The sequence below is a fragment of the Rhizophagus irregularis genome, chromosome 5, assembly GCF_026210795.1.
Source record: "Rhizophagus irregularis chromosome 5, complete sequence".
Lineage (NCBI taxonomy): Eukaryota > Fungi > Glomeromycota > Glomeromycetes > Glomerales > Glomeraceae > Rhizophagus > Rhizophagus irregularis.
The window spans coordinates 5,696,942-5,722,189 of NC_089433.1; the positions used below are offsets into that span (position 1 = coordinate 5,696,942).

At 24.9% G+C, this 25,248-nt stretch overlaps 7 protein-coding genes across 7 annotated transcripts; 5 read left to right on the forward strand and 2 right to left on the reverse strand.

Annotated features, from left to right (window-relative positions):
* Nucleotides 1-680: 680 nt before the first annotated feature.
* Nucleotides 681-2,549, reverse strand: OCT59_025757 (uncharacterized protein; the record flags this gene model as incomplete). Its single annotated transcript, XM_025312204.2, has 6 exons — nt 681-849; nt 928-1,697; nt 1,776-2,092; nt 2,165-2,216; nt 2,286-2,384; nt 2,472-2,549. The coding sequence occupies 6 exons, from the start codon at nt 2,547-2,549 to the stop codon at nt 681-683; spliced, it is 1,485 nt and encodes a 494-aa protein (XP_025164138.2).
* A 2,327-nt stretch (nt 2,550-4,876) lies between these two features.
* OCT59_025758 (uncharacterized protein) lies at nt 4,877-5,365 on the forward strand (the record flags this gene model as incomplete). The annotated part of the gene is made up of 1 exon (XM_025331860.2): nt 4,877-5,365. One exon carries the CDS (start codon nt 4,877-4,879, stop codon nt 5,363-5,365), a length of 489 nt encoding a protein of 162 aa, XP_025181063.1.
* A 487-nt stretch (nt 5,366-5,852) lies between these two features.
* On the forward strand, nt 5,853-8,091 carry OCT59_025759 (uncharacterized protein; the record flags this gene model as incomplete). Its single annotated transcript, XM_066140813.1, has 10 exons — nt 5,853-6,065; nt 6,133-6,193; nt 6,262-6,350; nt 6,434-6,634; nt 6,709-7,024; nt 7,153-7,202; nt 7,280-7,360; nt 7,483-7,754; nt 7,844-7,896; nt 7,967-8,091. 10 exons carry the CDS (start codon nt 5,853-5,855, stop codon nt 8,089-8,091), a joined length of 1,461 nt encoding a protein of 486 aa, XP_065992286.1.
* Nucleotides 8,092-10,542: 2,451 nt separating this feature from the next.
* OCT59_025760 (uncharacterized protein) lies at nt 10,543-12,405 on the forward strand (the record flags this gene model as incomplete). Its single annotated transcript, XM_025310571.2, has 6 exons — nt 10,543-10,620; nt 10,697-10,795; nt 10,870-10,921; nt 11,017-11,324; nt 11,408-12,159; nt 12,231-12,405. The coding sequence occupies 6 exons, from the start codon at nt 10,543-10,545 to the stop codon at nt 12,403-12,405; spliced, it is 1,464 nt and encodes a 487-aa protein (XP_025181061.2).
* Nucleotides 12,406-14,825: 2,420 nt separating this feature from the next.
* On the reverse strand, nt 14,826-16,160 carry OCT59_025761 (uncharacterized protein; the record flags this gene model as incomplete). Its single annotated transcript, XM_066140827.1, has 2 exons — nt 14,826-14,980; nt 15,791-16,160. 2 exons carry the CDS (start codon nt 16,158-16,160, stop codon nt 14,826-14,828), a joined length of 525 nt encoding a protein of 174 aa, XP_065992287.1.
* A 1,967-nt stretch (nt 16,161-18,127) lies between these two features.
* On the forward strand, nt 18,128-19,024 carry OCT59_025762 (uncharacterized protein; the record flags this gene model as incomplete). The annotated part of the gene is made up of 1 exon (XM_025328075.1): nt 18,128-19,024. The coding sequence occupies one exon, from the start codon at nt 18,128-18,130 to the stop codon at nt 19,022-19,024; it is 897 nt and encodes a 298-aa protein (XP_025168322.1).
* A 4,665-nt stretch (nt 19,025-23,689) lies between these two features.
* On the forward strand, nt 23,690-24,289 carry OCT59_025763 (uncharacterized protein; the record flags this gene model as incomplete). The annotated part of the gene is made up of 1 exon (XM_025309585.2): nt 23,690-24,289. One exon carries the CDS (start codon nt 23,690-23,692, stop codon nt 24,287-24,289), a length of 600 nt encoding a protein of 199 aa, XP_025168321.2.
* Between the last annotated feature and the right edge of the window lie 959 nt (nt 24,290-25,248).

Consider the following 25,248-nt stretch of genomic DNA (forward strand, 5'->3'; position numbering starts at 1 on the left):
CCATAATAATAATAATAATAATAATAATATATAATATATAATATATAATATATAATATATATGAATGAATATGAATATGAATTATGATATGGTTAGAATGATCGGAGTGAAATCATGATAGACCTGGCGCAGATGCATTATGCATTGCACAATTTAAAATTATCAGTTATTTATACGGGCTAATCTAAACGTCTCGAATTTTTGAAGAGAGATACTGTATAAAGCCAAATGTAATTAGACTAATTCGATAGAAAAAGAAGAAACAGTCCATGTGTTTATTGACAATACAAATAATTAGATATTGAAAACAGTTTGAAGAACTATTATTCTGGTTTATGCTAATCATATAGTTTCTATACCAAGTTTGTAAGTCTTTATTAAAGACAATAAAGAAATAAAATAAAATAAAAATTCCGTGTATATTAAATTGCATTAAATTAACTGCGCCTCAAAATTCTCCATGAACAAATTATAAAAGTTAAAATCAGTTAAGCAAGCTTGTTACATATAGAATAAGCATAAACATGAATAAAGATATACTATAGATGCAGAATAAATGATGTATAGATGCGGAATTAAATGATATATAGATGCAGAATAAAAAATATACAGATGCGGAATAAAAATATATAGATAGTTACAGAATGAAAAAATTAAAATTAACATAAATAATATTTAATTCATTTAGCCCTCTTCTCGAAAATGATTCCATTATTACTTGGGAGTGCTACAGGACCTAACCTGAATTTATCCTCAATTTTACCACTTTCTGTACGGATATTATAATTTAAAATAGCATTATGCATAAAAAATTTAATTTCATTTATAGCAAGAAATCTTCCAGGGCACCTAAATAATTTATGATATTTAATTAGATTGATATTTTATATTTGTTTCAAAAATAATTAAGTTGAATATTATTCTTACATATGTTTACCACCTCCAAATGTCAGGAAATTTCTACCAACTTTTGATGCTGGAACGTTATGTCTATGTGGTTCAAATGATGTTGGATTTGGACCTTGTAGTGATTCATCATGATAAGTATCGTAAGAATAAATATCAACTACATGACCTTTTGGTACTTGCAATCCATTAGAAAATGTGTGATCTTTTAATACCCAATGTGGAAGTGCAGCTACATCTCCGGTAAATCTTAATGATTCTCTAATAAAACTATCTAAATTTTTCATTTCTTTAAGTGATTCAAATGGAAGTATACCATTTTCATCAGTCTTTTTATGAATTTCCAATTGTTCTTCATACAATTCTTGCATATACTCAGGTCGAGATGCTAAATCCACAACAACATTTGCACAAGCTCTTGATGTTGAATGAATTGAAGCAAAAATAAATATGCTTAAATTACTTGCCAATGCAGTATAATTAATATTATTGGGGTCAAAACTTTTTTGTTCCATAAAATCTTGAAGTAAATCAGTAGGTCGCTTCCATGAATCACCATATTTTTGTTTCTCTCTTAAACGCTTATCAACTTGATGTTTAACATGTTTAATAAGCGTATTTACATGTCTAGTTACCGGATTATACAACCCTAATCTTATTGGAATACGTTTAACAAAATCTTGAAGACCTGGAAAAATTAAATCAAAAATTGGAGGAATTAAAAAAAATACTGCTATATCTTTTGTAAATTCCGCGAAAGTGCTTATAACATCATCATATTCTGATTCCTCCTAAGAAATAAAAAATCAGAAAGAAAATTTTAAAATTTTAACATATTTTTTTAAACAAAATCTCACAATATTACTTACTTCACCAATAAAAACATTTGCGATAGAAGCTGAAATAATTTTTGTTATCGCAGAATAAATATTATAAATTACTTTTTGATCATTACAATCACCAATGTGTTTTTGAGTGGCCAAATAAAGTGATTTTTGTATGCGTTCAGTATATAAATTCAATTTATTTGAAATAGATGATCCTCTAATCATTTTTCCATAAGATCTTAGATCGCCAAAATTATCAATACTCGTATACATGACATCACCAGGTATCATTTTTCTAAACAGTACCCCAAAATCAAACACGTCACTTCTTGAGAGTACTTCATGCGTATATTCTTTTCCTATAAGTATGGTATAATATTAATTCCGCATCACTGAAATGTTAAATCAAAAAATACGGATAACTACTTTACCAACAAACGTAATTGTTCGACCCCATATATATAAACTAAACATTTCACCATACTAATACAGTAATTTAAAAAAAAGTTTATATTAATGAAGTAAATAAATTTAATGCGCTATTTTACCAACCTCTTTTCTGCATTGACCAAGGAATTTTTCACAATTAAACGTATATCTAAACGTATGTCCAATAATTGGAATTTTATAACGAACGAGTGGTGGCATATTCTAATGAAAAGAAAATTTTTTTTAAGAAAAGGAGCGTTTCCAGTAAAATTTTATTTATAGTAATATTAGTATTAGTTAATATATTACCAATTTTGGATTACGCGGATGCTTTAAAATATAGAGCGTTGTCAATAAAATAAATCCTAAAACAATGGTTTGAAACATTTGAAAAAAAGATTGATTAAAAGCTTGTTTTAAAAAAAAAACAAAAGGTAAAAAAGCCAAAATTTAAATTTATAATTTTTGGATACTTTCCATGATATATATTGTATAAAGATCGATGCAATATGATTTCAATTTTGCAGTCTATCATTCGGCACAATTAGGCCTTGCCAATTTAAAAGTTCGTTTAACATGATCCTCCAAATTTTATGATGTAAACGAATTATTAAATTGATGGAAATATTATATTCTGGATACGGAATATTTCATGGTGCAGCCGTGAAAATCATGTGAATAATCATAGTAATTTATTTGAATTATTTAAACGGGACCGAACATGGGTTTAAAAGTAAAGATCATATATTTAATATTGTACTGAGAAAAAAAAATTAATATTTTAATACATTCACATATGTATTTAGTTATATAAGAAAAAAAAAAGAATTTTCGTTAAGTGTTATGGCAAGTAGTGCTTCGATTCGTTTACGGATTGATCCCGGATTGTCAGATTTCGGATAACTTAAAATATATCCGAAACCAGTGATCTGAATTTAACAATTAAAGGCTTGTTCCGATAGTAGCATTGCGCATATAATGGTAGGACCGAAATGATTTTCATTAAATATAATTGTTTTGATAACTCAAGCGATAAAAATGATGATACTATACATTTTGTCCCAATGGAAAAATAAATCATTTCGGAATCTCCGTATTGAGAGGATCATTCTGATACCAAATTTTACGATGATTATCTCCTTGATATTTAAAACATATCAAATAATTCGATAGATTTTTTTGTGCCGAAATGATGATCATATCCTGGAATGCATTAGATCATTAACAATCATATCTTAAAATGAAAAATTATGAAAATTTGTGAAAATTTGTGCGTTTTTATGGGTTAGTTAGTGCATTTTTATGGTTTAGATTTTGCATTTTAATCTAACCATAATCCAAATTGGGAAAATTCAAAAAAATAATTTATAAAAATAAAAAAGGAAATGGCCTTCCTTTTTTGATTTATCTTTTTCTCTATTTTTTCATAAAAAACGCTTTTTTCGTTGAAAAAATAAAAAAATTAAAATATTTATAAAAATAAAAAAGGAAATGGACTTCCTTTTTTGATTTATTTTTTCTCTTTTCTAAAAATTTTGAAATAAAAATTCAAAAAAGTATTTATGATTTATTTAATCAAAAAAAATATAATTAATAATTTTTTAAATTTTTTATTAATAATTATTTGAACTTTTTTTTAAATGATGTATGCGATGTCTGCAGATCACTATTTACAACATGTATGCAAATTTTTTTTTAAAAAAAATGATGTCTACGAATTTGCAGATCACTATTTACAACAATTTGATTTGTCATTCTTAAAAAGTGATTTATCTTAAAAAGGATATCATTTTCTTATTTTAACTTAGTAAAAAAGTTTTGAATTGAAGATTGTGATAAAAATACTTAACTAATCTAAAAAAGGAATCGTTTTTTTTTTCAAATAAAACTTTTGCAAAAAGAACTTTTAATAAAAAAAATGTAAATATGAATATTTTTTTGTTTAATAGATACAATGGGTAATATCTTCAACATTACCAACTTTCTAACTCAACAAATTCCCCAATCCAAATAATTTAACTATTATACCATATTCACAACTTATTTAATTAATTTTTTTTACATATAATGACCATTTTTTTTATTTCTTTTTTTATTTTTAGTTTAAAATATATACCTTTTTATTGTCAAATTAATAAAAATTTCTAATAAATTTTTGAGAATGTCGAATAAAATAAATCTAACTAAAAATGATAAACAATGTAGATTATTTCTAAAATCTCTTTGAATTTATGTAAATAAAACGTAAAAATAATGTTTAGAATAATATTATACAACTATATTATAGTTAATAAGAAATTAATTATACACTACTAATTATAACTAAAACAATTTTACTAAATCACATTAAGGTGATTAAACTAATACAACTAATATTATCACATAAGCTTCCTATGTGTTTAATTGTTATTTATAAATTCATTCATATTGTATTATACTTTTATTAATAATAAAATTACAAAAAAATATTGGTTAATAATAATATTAAGCAATAATTTAGTATATCAGTTGCATTATATCAATTTCAAAAATACAATCTATTTTTTTAACAATTATTTATATAATCAATCGTAAAAATAGATAAAAGAAAGGTAAAAAAATTGTAAAATTGACTCTTTTCTAACTTTCGATTTTATCATAAAATTACACTTTTTTTAAAAAAATATTTCACATATAAGATCTCAATATTTTAATATAAATTAATACATACAGACATGCCTGCCACCTTCATCAATATAACGGTAGACCATATTATGAACATCAGGTCTATTGTAGATGAAAAAAATGATTGGAATTTTCTAACAGGAACTACAACTAAATTAAATCCACCAACAAGAGTTGTAGCAGAAAATGTTGAAGGAAAACCAGTTCATTCAACCTTAAAAATTAAAGATGTTTGGCAGTCATTAGTTATGCATCAAAATCTACATCAGGAACATAAAAAAATAAAAGCTATAATTATAGATGAAGTTTCTATGTTCTCAGCAGATACTGCATATTTTGTGGTAAATGGAGGTCCTTTACAAGACGCATTTACCCTTACTGTTCATAAAACACAGGGCCTAACATTATCCCATTCTACAATTTCTTTGGATACTTCTATGTTTGAATATGGTCAATCATATCTTGCCATGAACAGAGCGAGGGTTGATGTAGAAACATTCCAAGAATTTGCACAAGAAGAGAATAGGACTAGATTGTGAATTATCTTATTGATATTTAGAATACCTAATCACGAAAATTTTACATGAATTTATAAGTTAATAAAACTTACTTGATTCCCTCTTTAAATAGTCCTTATTGTTTTATAATGCAATGAAATAAATCAAATAGCAGCTCCCCTGCTAATAAATCAATTTCTTGATTTAATATACTAATAAAATTCCTGTCGATCGGTAACGTTTAGTTTACCCCGTATAAATAATTTTTGATAATTAGATCGGACAATTTGATCGGCAGATTTTAAAAATTAGATTTTCAATTAAATTTTCTTTTAAAAAATTAAAAAATTTATACTGTATGATGCATTTCTTTTTCCGGTTTTTATTTTTTGAAACGTGTGTAATACCGTATTAAGTGATGTACCACGCATGAGTTGCACATTACAAATTTATACTGATATCCCCCGATTTTTTAATATAAATAGCTCTGGTTCTCATATGAATCACGAATTAACTATAAGAACAAAAAATGTTTGCTTTAATATTTTTCGCTATTACATTTGGTTTTATTATTAATTTCATTCGTAAATTTAATAAAAAACCTGAAGGTCTTGAGAATATTCCATATATTTCATTTATTTCTTTATTAAAAATATTGTGGGCTTATTTCCAACAAAAAAATTACGATGAAGTTGAAGATTTAGTTCAAGAACTTATAGGAGGTCATCATGATATTTATTTGGTAATGTCACATGATACGCTAATTTTTCTCTTATTTACAATTATATAATTATATTTACTTTTATTAGAGTCAGTTCGGCATTGTTCTCAACAATCCTGAATACGCTAAAATTTTATTAACTGAATCAGGTGATTTGTTTTTTTTAATGTTGAAACATAACAAAAACTTTCCTTTAAATAATTAAATTACTTTTTAGAGGATGTTGCTATCAAGTACTATTCAAAAACTGATAATGTTTTTTTTGATAAATTTTTCGGATGTGGTTTATCATTAACTAATGGAGACGTGCGTAATCTCGACTTCGATTTTTATAACTTAATTTTGTTGATTCCTAAGTAAAATCGTTAATACTTAAGTAAAATTAACAGAAATGGAGATCTACTAGAAAATTAGCGGATTCTGCATTAAATCTTGCTTCACATCAATATCCAGAGGTTGTTGGTGAAATTACAATGGATCTTTTTACTTTCATGAACCCAAATTTAAATCGACCAATTAATATAATCGAACCTATGCGACGTATTTCAATTGAAGCATTGGGAAAATTTGCCTTTGGATATAAGTTTGGGGTAAGGGTTGGAAAATATTTTTGTATATTTTTTTTATAATTATTATTTAACTTATTAAAAAAAAATTATTTTAGTGTTTAGAGTCTCAAGAAGTTCCTCGTCTCATAAGTGTTTATGAATATATTGTTTCAGTTCTTGGATCTCCTTTCCGTCGTGTATTTCCATGGATAAGTGAATTACCTTTAGAATCTAACAAAAAATACTTGGATGCTATTAAAGAATTTGATGGATTCATTAATGATATTATAGAGACGAAAAGAAATGAGATGAAGAAAGATTCTTATAATGGTCATGATTTATTAACGAGCATGATAAAACAAGGAGAAATTAATATTGATAAACATCAATTGAGAGATGAGATAGCGACCTTTTTTACTGCAGGACATGACAGTAAGTAATTTAAAACTGCGCGTTATCTGTTATAGTGCGTATTAGGACATAAAGTTTTTCGGGAACAGAAAATTATATCCATGAATTACGAAGATCTTTATTTAAAACTTTTTAAAAAATTTTTTTAGCCACTACAACGGCATTGAGTGTTTCGCTTTATTTTCTTGCAAAATATCCAGTAAGTAGTAGAATTTGCGGTTGATTTTTCAAAATTTACATCTTTTTATTAATCTTTTTGTAATTCAAAATGAATAGGAAATGCAAGAAAAAGCACGAGCAGAAGTAATCCGTATTCTTGGTAACGAACCAATTATACCAAGTTTAGATCAATTAAAGGTACTATTAAATCATTACAATCATTTATTTGTTCCCACATTTCACGATTTTATTGTATTTCATCCAAAATCATATATATTAATTATATACTGTATGTCTGTATATAACTATATATATATTAGGAATTGAAATATGTCAATGCAATTATTAAAGAAACTTTACGAACCCATCCACCGACACCAATATTAACTGTTAGAAGATTAAAGAAGCCAATTAAGGTTGGCTCCTACATTTTACCAATAAACTCTACATGTATGATAAATACTTGGAAAATTCATCGTGATCCAAAATATTGGGAAAATCCTAATCAATACAACCCTGAAAGATTCTTATCAAGTGACGAAAAAAGAGACAAATTTGCTTGGATTCCTTTTTCTGCTGGTCCAAGAAATTGGTATATATAGCAAATACTTTTTTTTTTACAAATATAAAATAATTTTATCATATTTTAAATTTTAAATTTTTCTTAAAACATTTTTATAGTGTCGGACAAAATCTCACTTTATTACAACAAAGAGTTGTTCTTTCAATGTTCCGTAAGTAAAGTATATTTGTATTGTTTTATTTTGTTCATAGTTAAGTTATTTAATATCATTTCTATTAAAGTGCTCAGATATAAATGGGTCCTTCCTGAAAATAACGTTAACAAGGACAAAATATTATTAAAGTCTCATTTTTTACTAACTCCCATTGATATAAAACTTGTGTTTACTGAAAGAATTAATGAATAAGTTATTAGGATTATTCTCAGAGATGATAATTATGTATAATTTTGTAAAAATGAATCTAGTTATCCACTTGCCTCAACATACTCAAGTATCTTTGTTGAACCTTGATGCAATAACAATACTACTTTAAAGAGTCGAATTTGAAGAGCAATAATTTCATTTATTATTTATTTATTTTATTTATTTTAAATTTTCTTGTAATACTATCTATATTCGATTTACATAAATTTTATTATTATAATTGACTCTTTAAGAGTGAAAGGTCATTTTAACTTGAGTCTTCTATAAAAACTTAATTATAAGACAAATTTTGGGCAGTAGTTTACATTATGGCTTTGTTTACCTGAAGGCCAATTGAAATTAATTTAGTAGGACGTCTTTGACCCTTGAAACAATGTAAAAATTATTAAAATTATTAAAATAAATTTGGCTCAATTCTTCTTTTCAATAATCAAGGCCAATACTAATCGAAAAAAAATATGATAAGCCTTTTCGGTCATTAAACCATACATATTCTATTAATTTTTAGATATCTGATAAATGTTCCTTTGCTGAAAAAATGTCATTTTTAATGAATTACAACAATATTGGAAACAGTAATTAATATGTATTTTTATTAAGTCAACAAAAATTTATCTTCAATTTTCTCGAATTTTCTAAAGTATTATAATAATCGTGTTGTAACGGGCTTTAATTTTCTCAAAAAGTGGAGAATTTTTTTTGATTAGCGGGTTAGGTATTAGAGTCTAAAAAAAAAGATCTGCAAATATCCAATCATGTGATTAATGAAATTTAATTATTGTACAGTACAGGGAGGCGATGTATTCAATTCCGTAATCCGCATTTTTATGGATATACACAGTATGATCTCATTTAAATTAAATTATTATTATAGATTTACATGGTGCTTTTGTAGACCATACAGTTGGATTAACAGCAGAAAAAATATTTGATATGTAGACCAAATCAAACCATATCCCATTGGCCTAAATTAGATGTTCATCGTTGATATAGCCTTAAGGCATTATTAGAATGGGTCGATAATTTAGATGGTTTGGAGTTTGGTCTACAACAGTTGCAATTTCTTCGATTTTAATATGAAAAAAAGGCAAAAATACCACTTTCACCTTTACAAATAAACTGATATTATTATCAACTGTAACGCCGATCAGAATTAAAGATATAATGTGAAAATTACGCACAATCCTAATGAGCGTGTAATAATATCCCATGTTTACTAATGGGCGCCCGTGATTTTTCATAGAAATATCAGGTGTATTTCATTTTACAAAAGATCACTTACTCTAATGAAAACAGATATCATAATGTGCTTTTGAGACATTTTATAACTTTTAGTTACTGAAAAATCTGTTTTAAACTTGGATAAAGGAAAAATAATAAGACATAAGAAAAAATAGTAATAATTAAAATAACTATAAAATAGTCTACTTTTTTATCACGGGCGTTAGTTCAAAACGTGTCGCATGAATATCATGATTTTTACGGCGCAGCCGTGAAAATCATTGATTGACTATGATAAATTATAATTAACAAAATGGAGACAAATTTAGATTGTAACACTAAAAATTTTAGCAAAATACCAAATCTATTTATTTTATAATATGACGAATTTAGAATGTCATCAATAAATAATAAATTTATGATAAACTATCTCTATTATATCTCCGATAAATTAAAATTACAATAATAATCAAATGGAGACAAATTTAGTTTGTAACACTAAAAATTTTACAAATCTATTTATTTTATAATATGACGATAATCTCTATTATATTAAAATTACAATAATAATCAAATGGAGACAAATTTAGTTTGTAACACTAAAAATTTTACAAATCTATTTATTTTATAATATGACGATAAACTATCTCTATTATATCTCCGATAAATTATAATTAACAAAATGGAGACAAATTTAGTTTGTAACACTAAAAATTTTAGCAAAATACCAAATCTATTTTATTTTATAATATGACGAATTTAGAATGTCATCAATAAATAATAAATTTATGATAAACTAGCTGTAGCCCGTCACGCTGCGCCGGACGGATGAATAAGCCAATCAGCATTTAGATTTTGAGGAGTTGACATCTTTGTTCTCTCAGTGCTGCAGCGAAGGCGTGTTTTAGGTTTTTAATTTCTTCTTTACTATTTATTTTATGTTATTTCTATTTCATCTTTTTGCTTTACCTTCAACTTTGTAATTCTGGCCGGAATTATGTGATCGTTGGAAAATATTCCCTCTACTGTGTATCAACTAGCTCTAGATAATTTAATATAAATGAGATCATACTGTGTATCAACTAGCTCTAGATAATTTAATTTAAATGATGAAAATCTCTATCTATAAAAAGATAAAAAGTCAACAGCAATTAAAATAACCACAATTCTTAAACTTTGAATATACGAAATTGTTTTTTTTTTCTCTTAAAAATGTATCAAGCGATCATTTTGGGATCCCTTCTGTTTATAACGCTTTACATTTTAAAGCGTAAGCGTGAACCAGAATTGGTAAGATAATTGATTTAAACAGAATTTTATCGCTTTTTCTCCTTTTACTCAATTTTATTTTATTTTATTTTCTTAGACCATGCCGCCACTTGTTTCTTACAAATTCCCAATTATTGGCCATACTTTTGATTTTTTTTTAAATCCCGAAAAATTTCTTAAACAATGTAGAGAAGAAGTTCGTATATCAACGAATTTTTTTTTTTTGGCGTAAAAATTCAATTAACGTTAATTATTAATTATATATAATAGTATGGTGATATCTTTTGTCTATATATATGGGGTCAAGTGAGAGTATTTGTTGGTATAGAGATTGCTCGTATTTTTTTTTGCATAAATATAAAATATTTTATATATTCTAATTTATAAATTCTTTTTAATTACTGCACAAACTTGTAGGAAAAGAACATTTTGGTGAAGTATATTCAAGAGATGATGTGTTTGATGTTTTAAAAGCATTCAACAAACGATTTCCGATAGATGTATTATGTCCAGATTTGCTGAAAGTTTCACCAGTTGCACCAAAAACACTTAAAGACACGATCTTTAGCAAATTAAAACTTTATTCTGATCGTATGCAAAAAAGGGTTTATTTATCAACTCAAAAACATTTTGGAGATTGTGATGAATCAAAAATTTTTTATAATCTATTTGAAATTGTAACAAAAATTATTTCTGATCCTATTGCAAATATTATTATTGGTGAAGTAAGTATAGATACTTTTTTTTTATGATACTAGTTAATTTTGAAAGAAAAAAAGTTTTAAAAGAAAATTACTTCTTTTTATAGGAGGAATCACAACATGAAGAAGTTTTAAATTCATTTGCAAACTTTATAATAGATAGCATGATATTTTTAACTATTCCACCATTTCTTGATATAATTTATCCAGGACTTCAAGAATATGTTAATCGTATTCAGATAAGATTAGGATTATATAATCCAGCAGTTAAACATCGAAAACCACTCCTTAAACATATAGAAAAGCAAGTATGTAAACGTTTACAAGAGAAAGAAAAATATGGTGACTCTTGGAAACGTCCTGATGATCATCTTCAAGATCTAATGGAAGAACATGATCCTAATAATATTAGTTGTCCGTATCTTTTAGACAGAATATATCTAATCATTTTTGCATCAATTCATACAACGGCAATAGCCATTACAAATGTTATTTTAAGTTTAGCATCAAGACCCGAGTACATGCAAGAATTATATGAAGAACAATTAAAAGTTCATAAAGAAACGAATGTAAATGGCATAATTCCATTTGAAGCTCTTAGTGATATGAAAAAATTAGATAGTTTTATTAGAGAAACATTAAGATTAAGTGTAAATGTTGCGGGAATTGACCATCTCGTAAAGAAAGATTATACGTTCTCTAATGGATTGCAAATACCAAAAAATTGTATAACTAGTATTTATATTGATGATGTTTATCGAGATGAACCAAAATCATTTGAACCATTCAGACATTTAGATATAAATGTAGCATCAAAAGTCACTAAAAATTTTTTGACATTTGGAAATGGTAAACACACGTGAGTATATTTATGTATATATGTATTGTAGTACAGTAAGTCAACAACTCAGTTATTATTAAATTATTTAGATGCCCTGGAAGACAACTTGCTGTAAATAATATTAAATTTTTTATGCATAACGTTATCTTAAAATATAATTTTCGTACAGTAAGTAGTAAAATTGAAGAAAGCAGAGGAACGGGTTTTACGGCATTACCAGTTGAAACAAGTACTGCTGGTGTGATTTTTGAAAAGAGGGTTTAAGTTAAATTTTATGCAAACTAAAATCCATTTTATTTTGCAAATTCTACTATGATACTTAACAAATTATCAATAATTTTAATTTATATATAAATTAATATATAAACTTCTTAATAAATTTTTAAAATTTTAGTTTTATGCACCAGAAAATTTCTGTAAAGCTCAAATTATTGCTTAATTTGAGATAAACTAAAATCCATTTTATTTTCTATTATACTCAACAATAATTTTGTAAATAACAGATAATATTACTTGAGATTTATGTTATCACGTGATCATAAATGATCGACAAATTTACTATTTTCAGTTTTACTATCTACATGAAACTCTAGTTTAGATACCCTATATGTTAATTATGACTTTAGTTAAAACTTGTTGTATTTATATTCTTAATCAATGATTATTTTTATTTTTTTGTGATTTGATTTTTTCTATTTTTTTCTTAAAGGTTGATTTTGAGTTTTGGACGAAACTTCAAGCCATTCCAATGAATCTTGATGATCTTTATAACAACTTTTGCAAAGCTTATGATTGTGCATTTGTGCTTGTTTTTACTTTTACAACCATAAATGTTGCAATATGAATTATAATCCAAAGAAGTGCAAGTAACGTGTTCACATCAAAATACAATCCGAATTTAAATAGCAATTACTACTTCAATTAATGCTTACTTTAAGTTGCTTTAGAAGTATTGTATATGTGATATAAATAGCGACTTTAATAAGAATATATCAATATCTTATATGGGAATCTCTTTTATTTGCATCAATAATATTTTGAACAAAATAAAATTATTTGCATTTTGTAAAAAATATTGTATTATAAGTATTATTAAATAGTAATTAATAAGTCAATACTATTAAATAATCTGATGCTCTCTTAAAATTTATTTATTGATACGTATTACTATTGCTTTATAATAAGTATCAAGTGTTTTAATTATTAATATCTTATTTGTCTAATTTATAAATTTATTATTATTGTCCAAGCGTTTATTTCTTTTTTTTTTGAGACGCGGATAAGTAAATGGTAATGATCTTTTATCGAATTTGTTGATGTAATCATTTAATTTCAAAAAATTTTTATGATTAACGAGAAATTCATTTTCTAATTTCAAGTATTCATTTTTTAAATCTGGCCTCACTTCTAGGTCAAGTTTGCTAAAACTAATTGTAGTTTTCAGATTATCAAAAAATCTTTCCAAAGATTTAATGGTATTATAGAATTCAAATCTAAAATCAGATTCCATATGAAGTTCACAATTTTTGTCAATAATGTGTTTCTCAAGATTATCTTTATCAATTGATAATTTGTCATAACAAAATATACAAAAGTCATGAAAGTGTTGCGAGTATCGGCATATAATTAACCGCAACACCTGTGACCATAACTATAATAAATCCAGTAAAATTGATTTTATATCTGTGATTTTTTAGCTATACGATATAACAAATAAATATGTATAAAGTCTAATTACTATTTACTAGTAAGAAGTGAATTTATTAATTAATATGGTTTTTTACAGATTATGATGCTATTAATTGTTCAAAGAGACTAATGTCGATGATCAAATTTAAAAAATTCAAGAAGGATTTTGATAAAAGCGGCAATTTTATTAATAACAAAATAATTAATATATTAATAGTGAAAGCAAGCATAATAATCAAAATATAAAAAATAAGCATTGATTAAATTTTCATAATAATAAAAAGTTGTCAAATGTGCATATGTTATCAATTGTCGAAATTTTCACGCTTGGTATTTTTATTTCATGTTGTTCATTTAATTTTAATCCTGTAAACCTTTAAAGTTTTATATTGAATTAATTTTTATAAAAATTAAATTGTCTCAAACTAGATAAAGTAATTTAACATATTATTTTATGGATCATTTTTTTTAATAGCATTTTTTTCTTAAGCTTCATAATCGCAATAAAAAAAGATCAAATAGGCATAACTCGTAGACGCCACCAACAAAATTTCAACCTTAAAATTCAGTACCGGCATCACATTATTTCTATTATACTTTACATAATTTAATAATAATATATAATCTGATAATTACAATTATTACAAATTTTTAAAGTTCAAAAAATTGTACTATACGAACAAATAAGCTAACATTTAGGTGCTCAAAAATTTGTCTAATACGAAATAACAAGATTTTCTTTAAATTATACACAAATAACATTATCGCAAGCTACTCTGAATAAAGTGATAATGCTTTGTAAATCAAGGTTTATTGTTTTATTTTTTCTAACTGTATATGTGAAATGATTAATTTAATTTTAATTTACAAAATACATTATATATATTATATATTGGCTTCAATTTTTAATAATTAATACTTTAAATTGTAAAATAATTTTATTTTAGATTTTATTACTTAACCTTTTACGACTCATTGATAAATTACACAACTCCTTAATGATTCACTAATGCTTCGCGCTTTTGTCTGACACCATCCTGATACGCAGCTGCTTCACGTTTTTGTCCACCTCCTCCACGATACGGTAATGCTTCACGTTTTTGTCCGCCACCTCCCCGATACGCGGCTGCTTCACGTTTTTGTCTACCACCTCCACGATAGCATAGCAAACATGCTTTATATCACTTTGACGATCATTTGCCGATCACAAGTTTCATTTTATTAAAAAATGATTAAATTATGAAAAAGTGCAAGGCAAAGTAAATGCCTAAATAAGAAAAAAATAAAATATGCCACCTTTTATTGTTGTATAACTTTAAATTAAATAATTTATATAATTTTTAATTTTTATATGCAAAATTATTAATATGTGATAATTTGAAGTTTCGGGATAAAAATTAAAGGCCGAAGCCAAATACGCAAAGCCGAAACTTGAAATTTTGCATGAACATTCCTTTTATTATATATAATCTGTAAAAAAAATAATGCAAGGTTTTGACCCATAATGCAGGTTTTTTGCTTATAGAGAAATTAGCCAATTATTTGTTATTAATATATTTCTAATAAAAAAGATTATTTACATCATTAAAAATAATGAAAAACTTTTAGTTGAAGATGAAGATGATAATAGTTTAAGTGAAGATAATAATGATGAGAATATTGAAAATAATTTAGAAATAATAGAAAGAAATATAGATAATCTGTTTGAAATATTATACTAAACATGGTTAAATTATTAATATAATTATTAGTATTTGTATTAATTTTTATGTTTTATATAAATTTTTAATTAAAATTAAAATTCTGTGAAGTTATTTGTAAATTTTAAACACTTATTATATTTATTATTGTGTAAAATTGATCTGTCACGACATATGTATTATGTAATAAGATCAAATAAATGATCGGCAAATGATCGGCAAATTTGTGATAAAATAGAGATGTTCGCTATGCTCTTCACGATACGGTAATGCTTCGCGTTTTTGTCCGCTACATTCCCAATACGCGGCTGCTTCACATTTTTGTCCACCACCTCCGCGATATGGTAATGTCTTGCGTTTTTGCCTGCCACCTCCCCAATACGCAGCTGCTTCACGTTTTTGTCTACCACCTCCTCGATACGGTAAAGCGTCACGTTTTAGCCCACTCGATACTCTTAAATTATCTGGACTTTTTTCTATATATGACGAAGTATTTTGTAAATTTGAGTATTTAATTTGACTAGCATGACGTCTAACAAGATGGTTGTTAGTATTTGGGTAATTGTTTAAAGTTGCACTTTGAACAATTGTGATAATTATTAAAAAAAAAGTAACAAAAATAAGTTTCATATTAAATTATGAGCTTTTTGTACAGAAATTTTGCATACTTATATAAAGTAATTTATGTAATTGTTGTATTATTTGTTGCATTTAACGTAAATTATGTAAGTGTATTATACATAGTATTTACAAAGTACAGTCAACTCCCTCTATAGTCACTCCCGTTATAGTCACAATCTATCTATAGTCACTATCACACCTATCCTCAAAAATCTTATATTAAAAAGAACCGTTTATAATCACAGTTATATAAAGAATATATTAAATAACTTGGCATCTAATAATCGTACAAAGATGTATCATAGCTTGTTAGAATCGTCTCACTGAGACGAATCGAATGGTGGTAGTTTTATCCTTTTCCTTTTGCTATTGTTTACGGCCAGACCACCCATTGCCTCTTATGAGACTAATCTCGGGTCTGTGTCCTATCATCTTCAATAGGCAACCATTAAACCGAGTACTTAATTCCTCAGGTAACAGCACCATGTAGAAGACATCCCCCATCAAGCCATTTTAGGCTGATCTGAAGCTAGGTACACGCCGCCTACTCATCCTTAATCCATTGCATGATACTGGTACTCAATTTATTTTACGACCTTTAGAGAGCACCTACTTTTATGGAGGACTTTTGACAGGTAACATCAACCATCTAGTACCCTTCCATACCACCATTTTAGGGAGTTTTATCCTTTTCCAATCACTGGCTGACGAGTTATTCAACAAAATGTTAAACATCGGCATTATAATATTTCTTGATTTACGTTTACTGCGCCATTTAACATTTTGCTAGATTTCTCGGTACCTAGTGATTGTAAAAACACGATTTATAGCTCGTTGGAATCGCCTCATCGAGACGAATCGAATGGTGGTAAGCTCATCTCTCTGTGATCAATATTGACGGAGTTATTACTTAAAAACCATTTAATATTTTTTAATTTCGGAAATTGATCTAGTGATTGGATTTCGATGTATCTTATACCATTAGATTCGTCTCATCAAGACGAATCGAATAGTAGTAAGATCGTCTTTCTAGGATCAATATTGACAGAGTTATTACACAAAAACCATTAATATTTTTTTAATTTCGGAAATTAATCTAGTGATTGGATTTCGACGTATTTTATACCATTAGAACCGTCTCATCAAGACGAATCGAATGGCGGTAAGATCGTCTTTCTAGGATCAATATTGACAGAGTTATTACACAAAAACCATTAATATTTTTTTAATTTCGGAAATTAATCTAGTGATTGGATTTCGACGTATTTTATACCATTAGAACCGTCTCATCAAGACGAATCGAATGGCGGTAAGATCATCTCTCTACGATTAATATTGGCGAAGTTACGGTACAATAAAGTTTTAAGTATAATTCTGGCTAAAATTATGTTAATTTTTGGCCAGAATTATGATATACAAATACAAGAAATTTTTTATATAGTCACATCTCTTTATAATCACCAAATATGGACTGTCCCAAATGTGTGACTATAAAGAGAGTTGACTGTATATAACTTATTGTTAAAAAATTATTTGTTTATTAATGCAATGAATGTTTATGGATATTTCATTATAAATTATTTGTCGTAATTAAAATACAATGTCTAATTATATTACTAAAAAGTCATTCCATAAAATTTATTTTAAGTTTACATGTTATTGTGAAAATTTGAAATTTTAATTGAAAACTACACGTAATGTTAAAAATGATTTAAACTGCAAATGCAGTTTTATTTAATTCATTAATAAGCCAACAATACATGAAAGTTTAAATATTTGTACTGTTTATCAATAATACGTAAATAATTATAAATTTATTTAATTTTTCTTTTGTAACGTAAATAAAATTTATTGCAATTAATGGTTTTGAACTATCAAATAATAATAAAATTAATTCATCTCAATTTGCTGGATATATTACAAGATATTCAGATGTTTGCATAAAATACAAAAATAATCATAATATATGCTCAGAAATGGTTTCAAGTCAACAAGTTAATAATGAATTAATTTCAATTTTTAAAACTTTTAATAAACAAGAAGAATCAAATTATTTAGATAATTATAGATTAAAAATTGAAACCCCAAATAGTTACATCAAACAATTAGGAAAAGAATTAATTGCTGATTACAACTATAAATACTTCCCCTCATTACGTAATAAAAGCGAAAAAATAATTTTAACAACAAATAATGACAATTATGTTAATGACTATTCAATTTATTTTGATACACTGAAAATGAGCTTAATTCGTTTAGAACAGCTTTTTATTCTCAACGATTTACCACCATTTTATATTTATGAATTTTTAAAACCTACAAAAAATAAATTTGGTCAAAATATATCAAGTTGGATTAAAAATATAACAGTGATTGATGTAAAGAAAATTAAGCAATTAAAAATATATCTCGATGAGTATTTTCAGTTTATATTTGATCGGCCGAAAAATATCTATAAAATTAATAAATTAGCAGTGCCAATTGATTTTTCAGACCAAATTAAACTTGACGAGTTTGCAGAATATTTAAGTAGAAATTCAATTGTCGTTTTAGATTTTTTTGATGAAAATCTTCGGTTAGTAAGTAGTGAAGAAGCAAATAACAGTTTTATTACTTGGTTTAAAGCAATTTATGAAACAAACAGCTATGAAATGCAAAAAATTACAGAATACAGATCAAATATTGAAAATCTTATAAAAAGAATAAATGAAATTCATTCAAAATATAAAAAAATAAATTGTAACATAAATAAATTAGGAATAGAAGCAAAAATCGCAAAGTTGGCGTTAAAATTGATTCCTGATTATTGTGATAATAACGTTAATACTGAAAATAAGCAATGTTTAATTGATTTAGAACAATTAATTATCTGACATGGAATCTCTACGAGTATTGTTTTTGAATATACAAAAAAAAATGCTAATCCAATAAATAATGATATTATTAATTGGATAAAAATAATAACTAAATTAGATAAAGAAAAAATTGTTTTTTTGAAAGAATACTTGGATCTATATTTAGAATACATTATTTATAGAATAAAAGATGATAAAAATATTAATGAGGTCTGGGATAAAAAATCTAAGTAAAATTATTAAATGGTTGTTTGCATTTAATAAATATGATATACATTCTAATTTATAAGTAGAGTTAGGTAATATATCAATTTAATTATTTGATTAAAGAATATTTTGATGTAATTTTACTTTCATTGTAATAGTATTAAATTGTTATTATCAACATTCTGAATGACGAATTAAAAGTTCATAATAATAATTAATAAGATCCAATTACTTATCATTGCTATATCTAATAACCATTTAACACCATAACTTTTGATGCACGTTTAATGAAAATTAAATTTAGCTTATTTTAATGTGACGCATTATGATAATTATAATAACAAATAGTATCTAAATATTTTCATAATTTAATATATTAATTTTTACAAATGTAAATTTAAATTTAAAAATTTTCAATAATTACAAGATAATTTTTTTTTACCCCATTTATCAAATTCTTTTATTATTATTATAACTACAAATAAATTCATTACACAGGAATTCATGGATTTAAGATGGATTTAAGCGTGAAATGTTGATCTTTACACTATTAAGTTACATTAACAAAGTATAGATTTTCCATGGATTTTAAACAATTATATTTTTGAATAAAGCATGGAAATGTTGATCTTTACGCTATAAAGTTACTAAGAATTAAATTAAAATTTGCGCAATGTAAAATTTCAAAAATTTACAAGATAACTATATACAGTATATCATAAATAAAAGTCTGATTTACCCTAAATTAAGTTTGTGTTGGCATTAAGAGTTTATTTCAATTTTATATTTATTATTTAATTATTTTAGCTTTACTGTCTTTAATAATTAAGTGGAGACCTATTGCAATACTCAAAAATATACATAATTGATTAGTGATTGTACCAAATTGCAATTGTTACAAATCACTTTTCTATTAATTGCAGTTTTCTTTCTACAGTTAAGTTTCTACATTCCATGCAAAATTAATAGAACAATTTATTTTAAAATTCATAAATAGTATGTTTTTTTTTGCTGCAAAAAGACGTTTACTGATTTTCCGAAAATAAAAGGGATATATACAAATATGCTTAAAACATTCTCTTTTAATAAAATTTAAAGTACTAAAAATTTACAATCTGACCAAAATATATTTATGTTTGATGTTTATGTCGTGTAAATTATCTCCTCCCTCTCTATCAAACTTTTGGCCGAAAAGTACGCTAAACTAATTATTAATTTAGAACGGGCCTTACCAACGGGTAATAAAATTTTTCCGAATTAAAAAATTCCACAACTAACAAAAATCATTGATAAGTTTTCTAGTTTAACTGATACAATAATTAGTCTGTAAATAAAATTAGTTAAGAAGTTGTCTCATTTCAGTAAAAAACTACATTGATCATAAATTATTAAAGAAATAAACAAGATAAAATTTTTTATTACCTTTGATAGCAAATCTATGAACTAAGTAATTATAACGAATTCTTTTATTCAGATTAGAGTTCTTGACTACTACCAAATTCAAAATTGATTTTAATTTCAAATAAAATTTTAAAGTGTAAAAAATTAAACTTAATATCAAAATTAGATATTAACACATATATAAATTTCAAAATCATTTTATTAAGTTATTGCTTTTATATTGACGCACTTTATAGTTTTCCATGTATTATTTATTGTATTATTCTTATTAATGCAAGCATTATCAGAATTGTATCGATTAATTGCTTGAAAATTTTATATTAACATTAGTAATCTAATCATATAATGTTTATATTTAATAATGTCAGCATAAATTATCTTAAAGTATTACCAAATTGGAATATTTTTATCATAAGTACACAAGTGTAAAAGTTTTTATTTTTTGAAACAATTATTGAAAACAATTTTATTGGAAGCAGCAGTATTGAGCTGCATAAAACTCATTGATAAAGTAAATAAATCAAGTTTCCTTTGTATAGTGATTATTGTAATGGTATTGATATTAAGGTTAACAAATCTGTAAATTTATTGTAGATATGTTCTTATAAAAATCATAAATTATTAATAAATATATTGAAAACTTTTATATGACATAATAAGTTGAATATTATAAAATATTAATAATACAATAACCAAAATATAATATTAATTTTTTCATGTTTATTTAACTTTGAACTGGGTATTAATTATTTTAAACTAATTCAATTAAAAATTAGATAAATAATCTATAACATTCGGTTAACGCAAATGACATAAAGACCTTTTAACTGATCGGAAAGATTATAAAACTGTATTTGGATATAAGGGTTTTTATCTACGCTCAAATACTTTACTTTACAAATTTCAAGTTACGTAAATATTTAAAATTTGAATTATACAAATTTAGTAATATAATTTATAAACATAATACAAATAAAGTATGTCAAAAATATGGTAATAATAATGATAATACTTAACATGACGTAAGACTTTTTTTAAAATTAATAATGTTGCTAATAACTACAAATTAAAATTAAATTGATAATTTATTGTATTTCTAAAAACAAACAACGTCATATGTTTTGTTTTTAATCAAAATAATATTTGTTATTGTGCCATATGCCCATATATAATATATAATTTTAATGATCAGGTATTGTTTTTATTTACATAAAAACTAGCAATTGTGTCAAAGTATTTCAGAGATAACATATTCATGTATAACCAAATTTTTATTTATAAACAAACAATTTATAAATTAGAAACTTACAAATCTAACTATGGATTGAGGAAATTTGTTTTACTTAAAAACCTAATGAATTATACATTTAATGTTAACGTTAACAAAACATTGAGTGTATTTTAAAATAGATAATAATAATTATAACTCGATTCAATTTTTCTTGTTCTAACACTTAAACACTTATGTAAAATTTATTTATAAATTACATTAGTCACAATCAGCTTAGGTCTTAATAAATAAAAATTAAATAAAAATAAATATGAATCACATCATTAGGCATAGTTATTTAATTATAAATAATGTATTTATATTTCCGATCTAAAGCGTTTAATTTTAAATCGCAAACCAAAATTATATTTGAAAATATTCGTTTTTATTAATATAATATATTATAAAATATGTTATTAATAAATGATATAATAGTAATGAAATAGAACATTGAGACAACATAATTTATAATAGTAATGAAAAAAATCTTAATTTCGTGAAATAATAATTAGTAAATTAATTGTATTGATAGTTCTAAATTTAAAATTGATTATATTTTTATAATATCAGTGTCATTCAAAACATGTAATTTTATAAAATTTTACTTTAAACAAGTTATTATGAGTAAACTATTTAAGAGGATTTGTTCAAGAAAATTACAACCAACAATGCATTAAATGTATTAAGAGCATGTAAAATATATTAGTATTATAATTATATAATGCATTATATTTAATATTATTTGGGCAAATGGATAGTCATAGACTATTTGAACTAACAAATAAGTTGCGATTATTAAATTTAACAATACTTTCTATTATTATAAATATCTCCAACTTAACACATTTTTATTATTATGGATTACGCTATATTAAAACCATTTTTTGATCTATTTTCAAGAACACAAATTCAATCAGTTCTTATAGCTTGGCTGCCTACGAAAATAATGCCATACTTAACAGGGATAATAACAGTAGACATGTTTGCAATTACTGTTATAGTTTCCAGTCTTTCAACATTAACTTACCTATTTCATTCTTTAATATATGATTATTTAATAAGCCACTCAAACGACAAAAATTTAATAACAATTCAGATAGATTATTACAATTTAGGAACATACAATGAAATGAATAAAAATATAATTTATGAATCATTGTCATGGCTAATTTCTGAGCAAACTAAAAAATTAGAAAAGGGCAAATTTATACTTCATTTAAAATAATAAATACAAACATAAGATACCGAACACGACAATTTCTCCAAAAAACAATAATGAAATTACTGTTAAGTTCAAAGAAACACATTTTAACTTAATGTACAAAATTTCAGAAAAAAGTAATAGCCATAATGATAAAAACAAAGGAAGTTATTATAACGTCCCATTTGTATCAATAGTTAACGACGATAAACCATCGATATATTTTTCCACCTTAAATAATAAAAAAACATGTGTTGGAGAAATTTTGTTGTTATTTAATAATATTACTGAAAATTATTTAGAATTTCAAAGAAAAAATTATGGTCGTTTTAGATATGAAAACAATCAATCACAATGGAAACAAATACAAAAATTGACTTCTTGCAGAGGATTTGATAGCATCGCGTTATAAAGAGAGGATCAAGAAAAATTATTAAAAAAAGAATTACACGCTTTTATAAACAATAAACATTTTTATGAAAAAAATGGGTTACCTTACAAGCGGGGTATACTTTTGTATGGAAAGCCTGGAACTGGAAAAACAAGCTTAGTAAATGCAATTTCAGCATATCTATCTCGTGATATTTATTATTTAAACCTTAAAATGATTAAAAACGATAGCGAACTGAGTGCAACATTTAGCGCCATACCTTCTAATCAATTAATTGTTATTGAAGACGTGGATGCACAATCTACGGTTCTTCATAATAGAAAATTTGAAATAAACAGTATCGATAAATTTGTAAATGCAAAGTATATTGATAATAATGTCCAAAATTTTACAAGTTCTGATTTCAGTTTATCTGTGTTTTTGGCATGCTTAGATGGTCATTTAATTTCTGAGGGTAATATAATTATAATGACAACTAATCATATTGATTTTCTTGATCCTGCTTGCATTCGGCCAGGTCAAATAGACGTTCATTTTAAACTTGGTTATTGCACTCATTATCAATTGAATAAAATGTTCAAAAACAATATTAACGAATCAGGAATTCCTGTCAATGTGTTAAAAAATATTAATGAAAATGTATTGCCACCATGTGAAGTTATGGCATTAATGTCATTGTATCAAAATGAACAAGAACAGGTTGTTATTGAAAATCTCATTAAAATAGCAAACCAATATAACAATAATCATAAAAATATTTGTAAAATAGAAAATATTACCATTAAAGATAAGAAAAGAAAATGTTCAATATAATATTTATTAGATAGATAATATACAGAAAATTTGTTAAAGCATGCACAATAAAAAACGTAAAATACGTTCCCTTACATTTCTAGGTAATACACTATTACACTGATTATGAATTGTTGTATATTATAATTGTATTTAATTTTTTTTATTAATATTGTATTGTACGTAATTGTATATAAACATCAATAAAATTATGAAGATTATTTATTATTTCATTCCAATAAACTACTATGCATAAAACTAAACGTGATTTTGATAAATGTCATAAATTAAATTCATGCAATGCTTGTAGTATGAAATTAAAAAGTCAACCAAAAAATTATGATGAATATCTTACACTTCTTTCAAATTGGAAAAAAAAATTAGATGATAATAAAAAAAAAATTAATAATAACAAAAAGTAATTTGTTTCAGTCAACTAGAATAATTAAAGTATGTCATGTTAAATGTAAATTTATGAATATTCAATCCATTGAACTCTATGCAAAATGTATGTGATAAATAAAAATACATTAGTATTGACTTTTTGGCATATCACTATATCCAATAATGTATAAATAATAATGAAACATTAATGAAGATGTAATAAGCAATAGTATTTAAAAAAAATGATAGATTTTATAGAAAATGATAATAAAAGTTTTAATAATTTCGATTTAATGTTATAAAAAAATTCGATTATGATGTAGTAGGTCTTTTAATAACGAAAACTTTGTCTCTGGTAAAAGTTTGTTGATAATTAAATGATGCAATTAAAACAAAATAAAATAAAAACAAAATATCAATAAATAATATGCTAAAAAAAGTTAAATATATTAATATAAATAATAAATTGACATACGTCAAATACACTTGTAATTAATTATAGGCTATTCATTATAACAAAAAAGGGTCTACTTTTTTTATTTGAATTTCCAATGATCCTTTATAGACATAAGTGAGTCATGTTACACGTTTGCTTA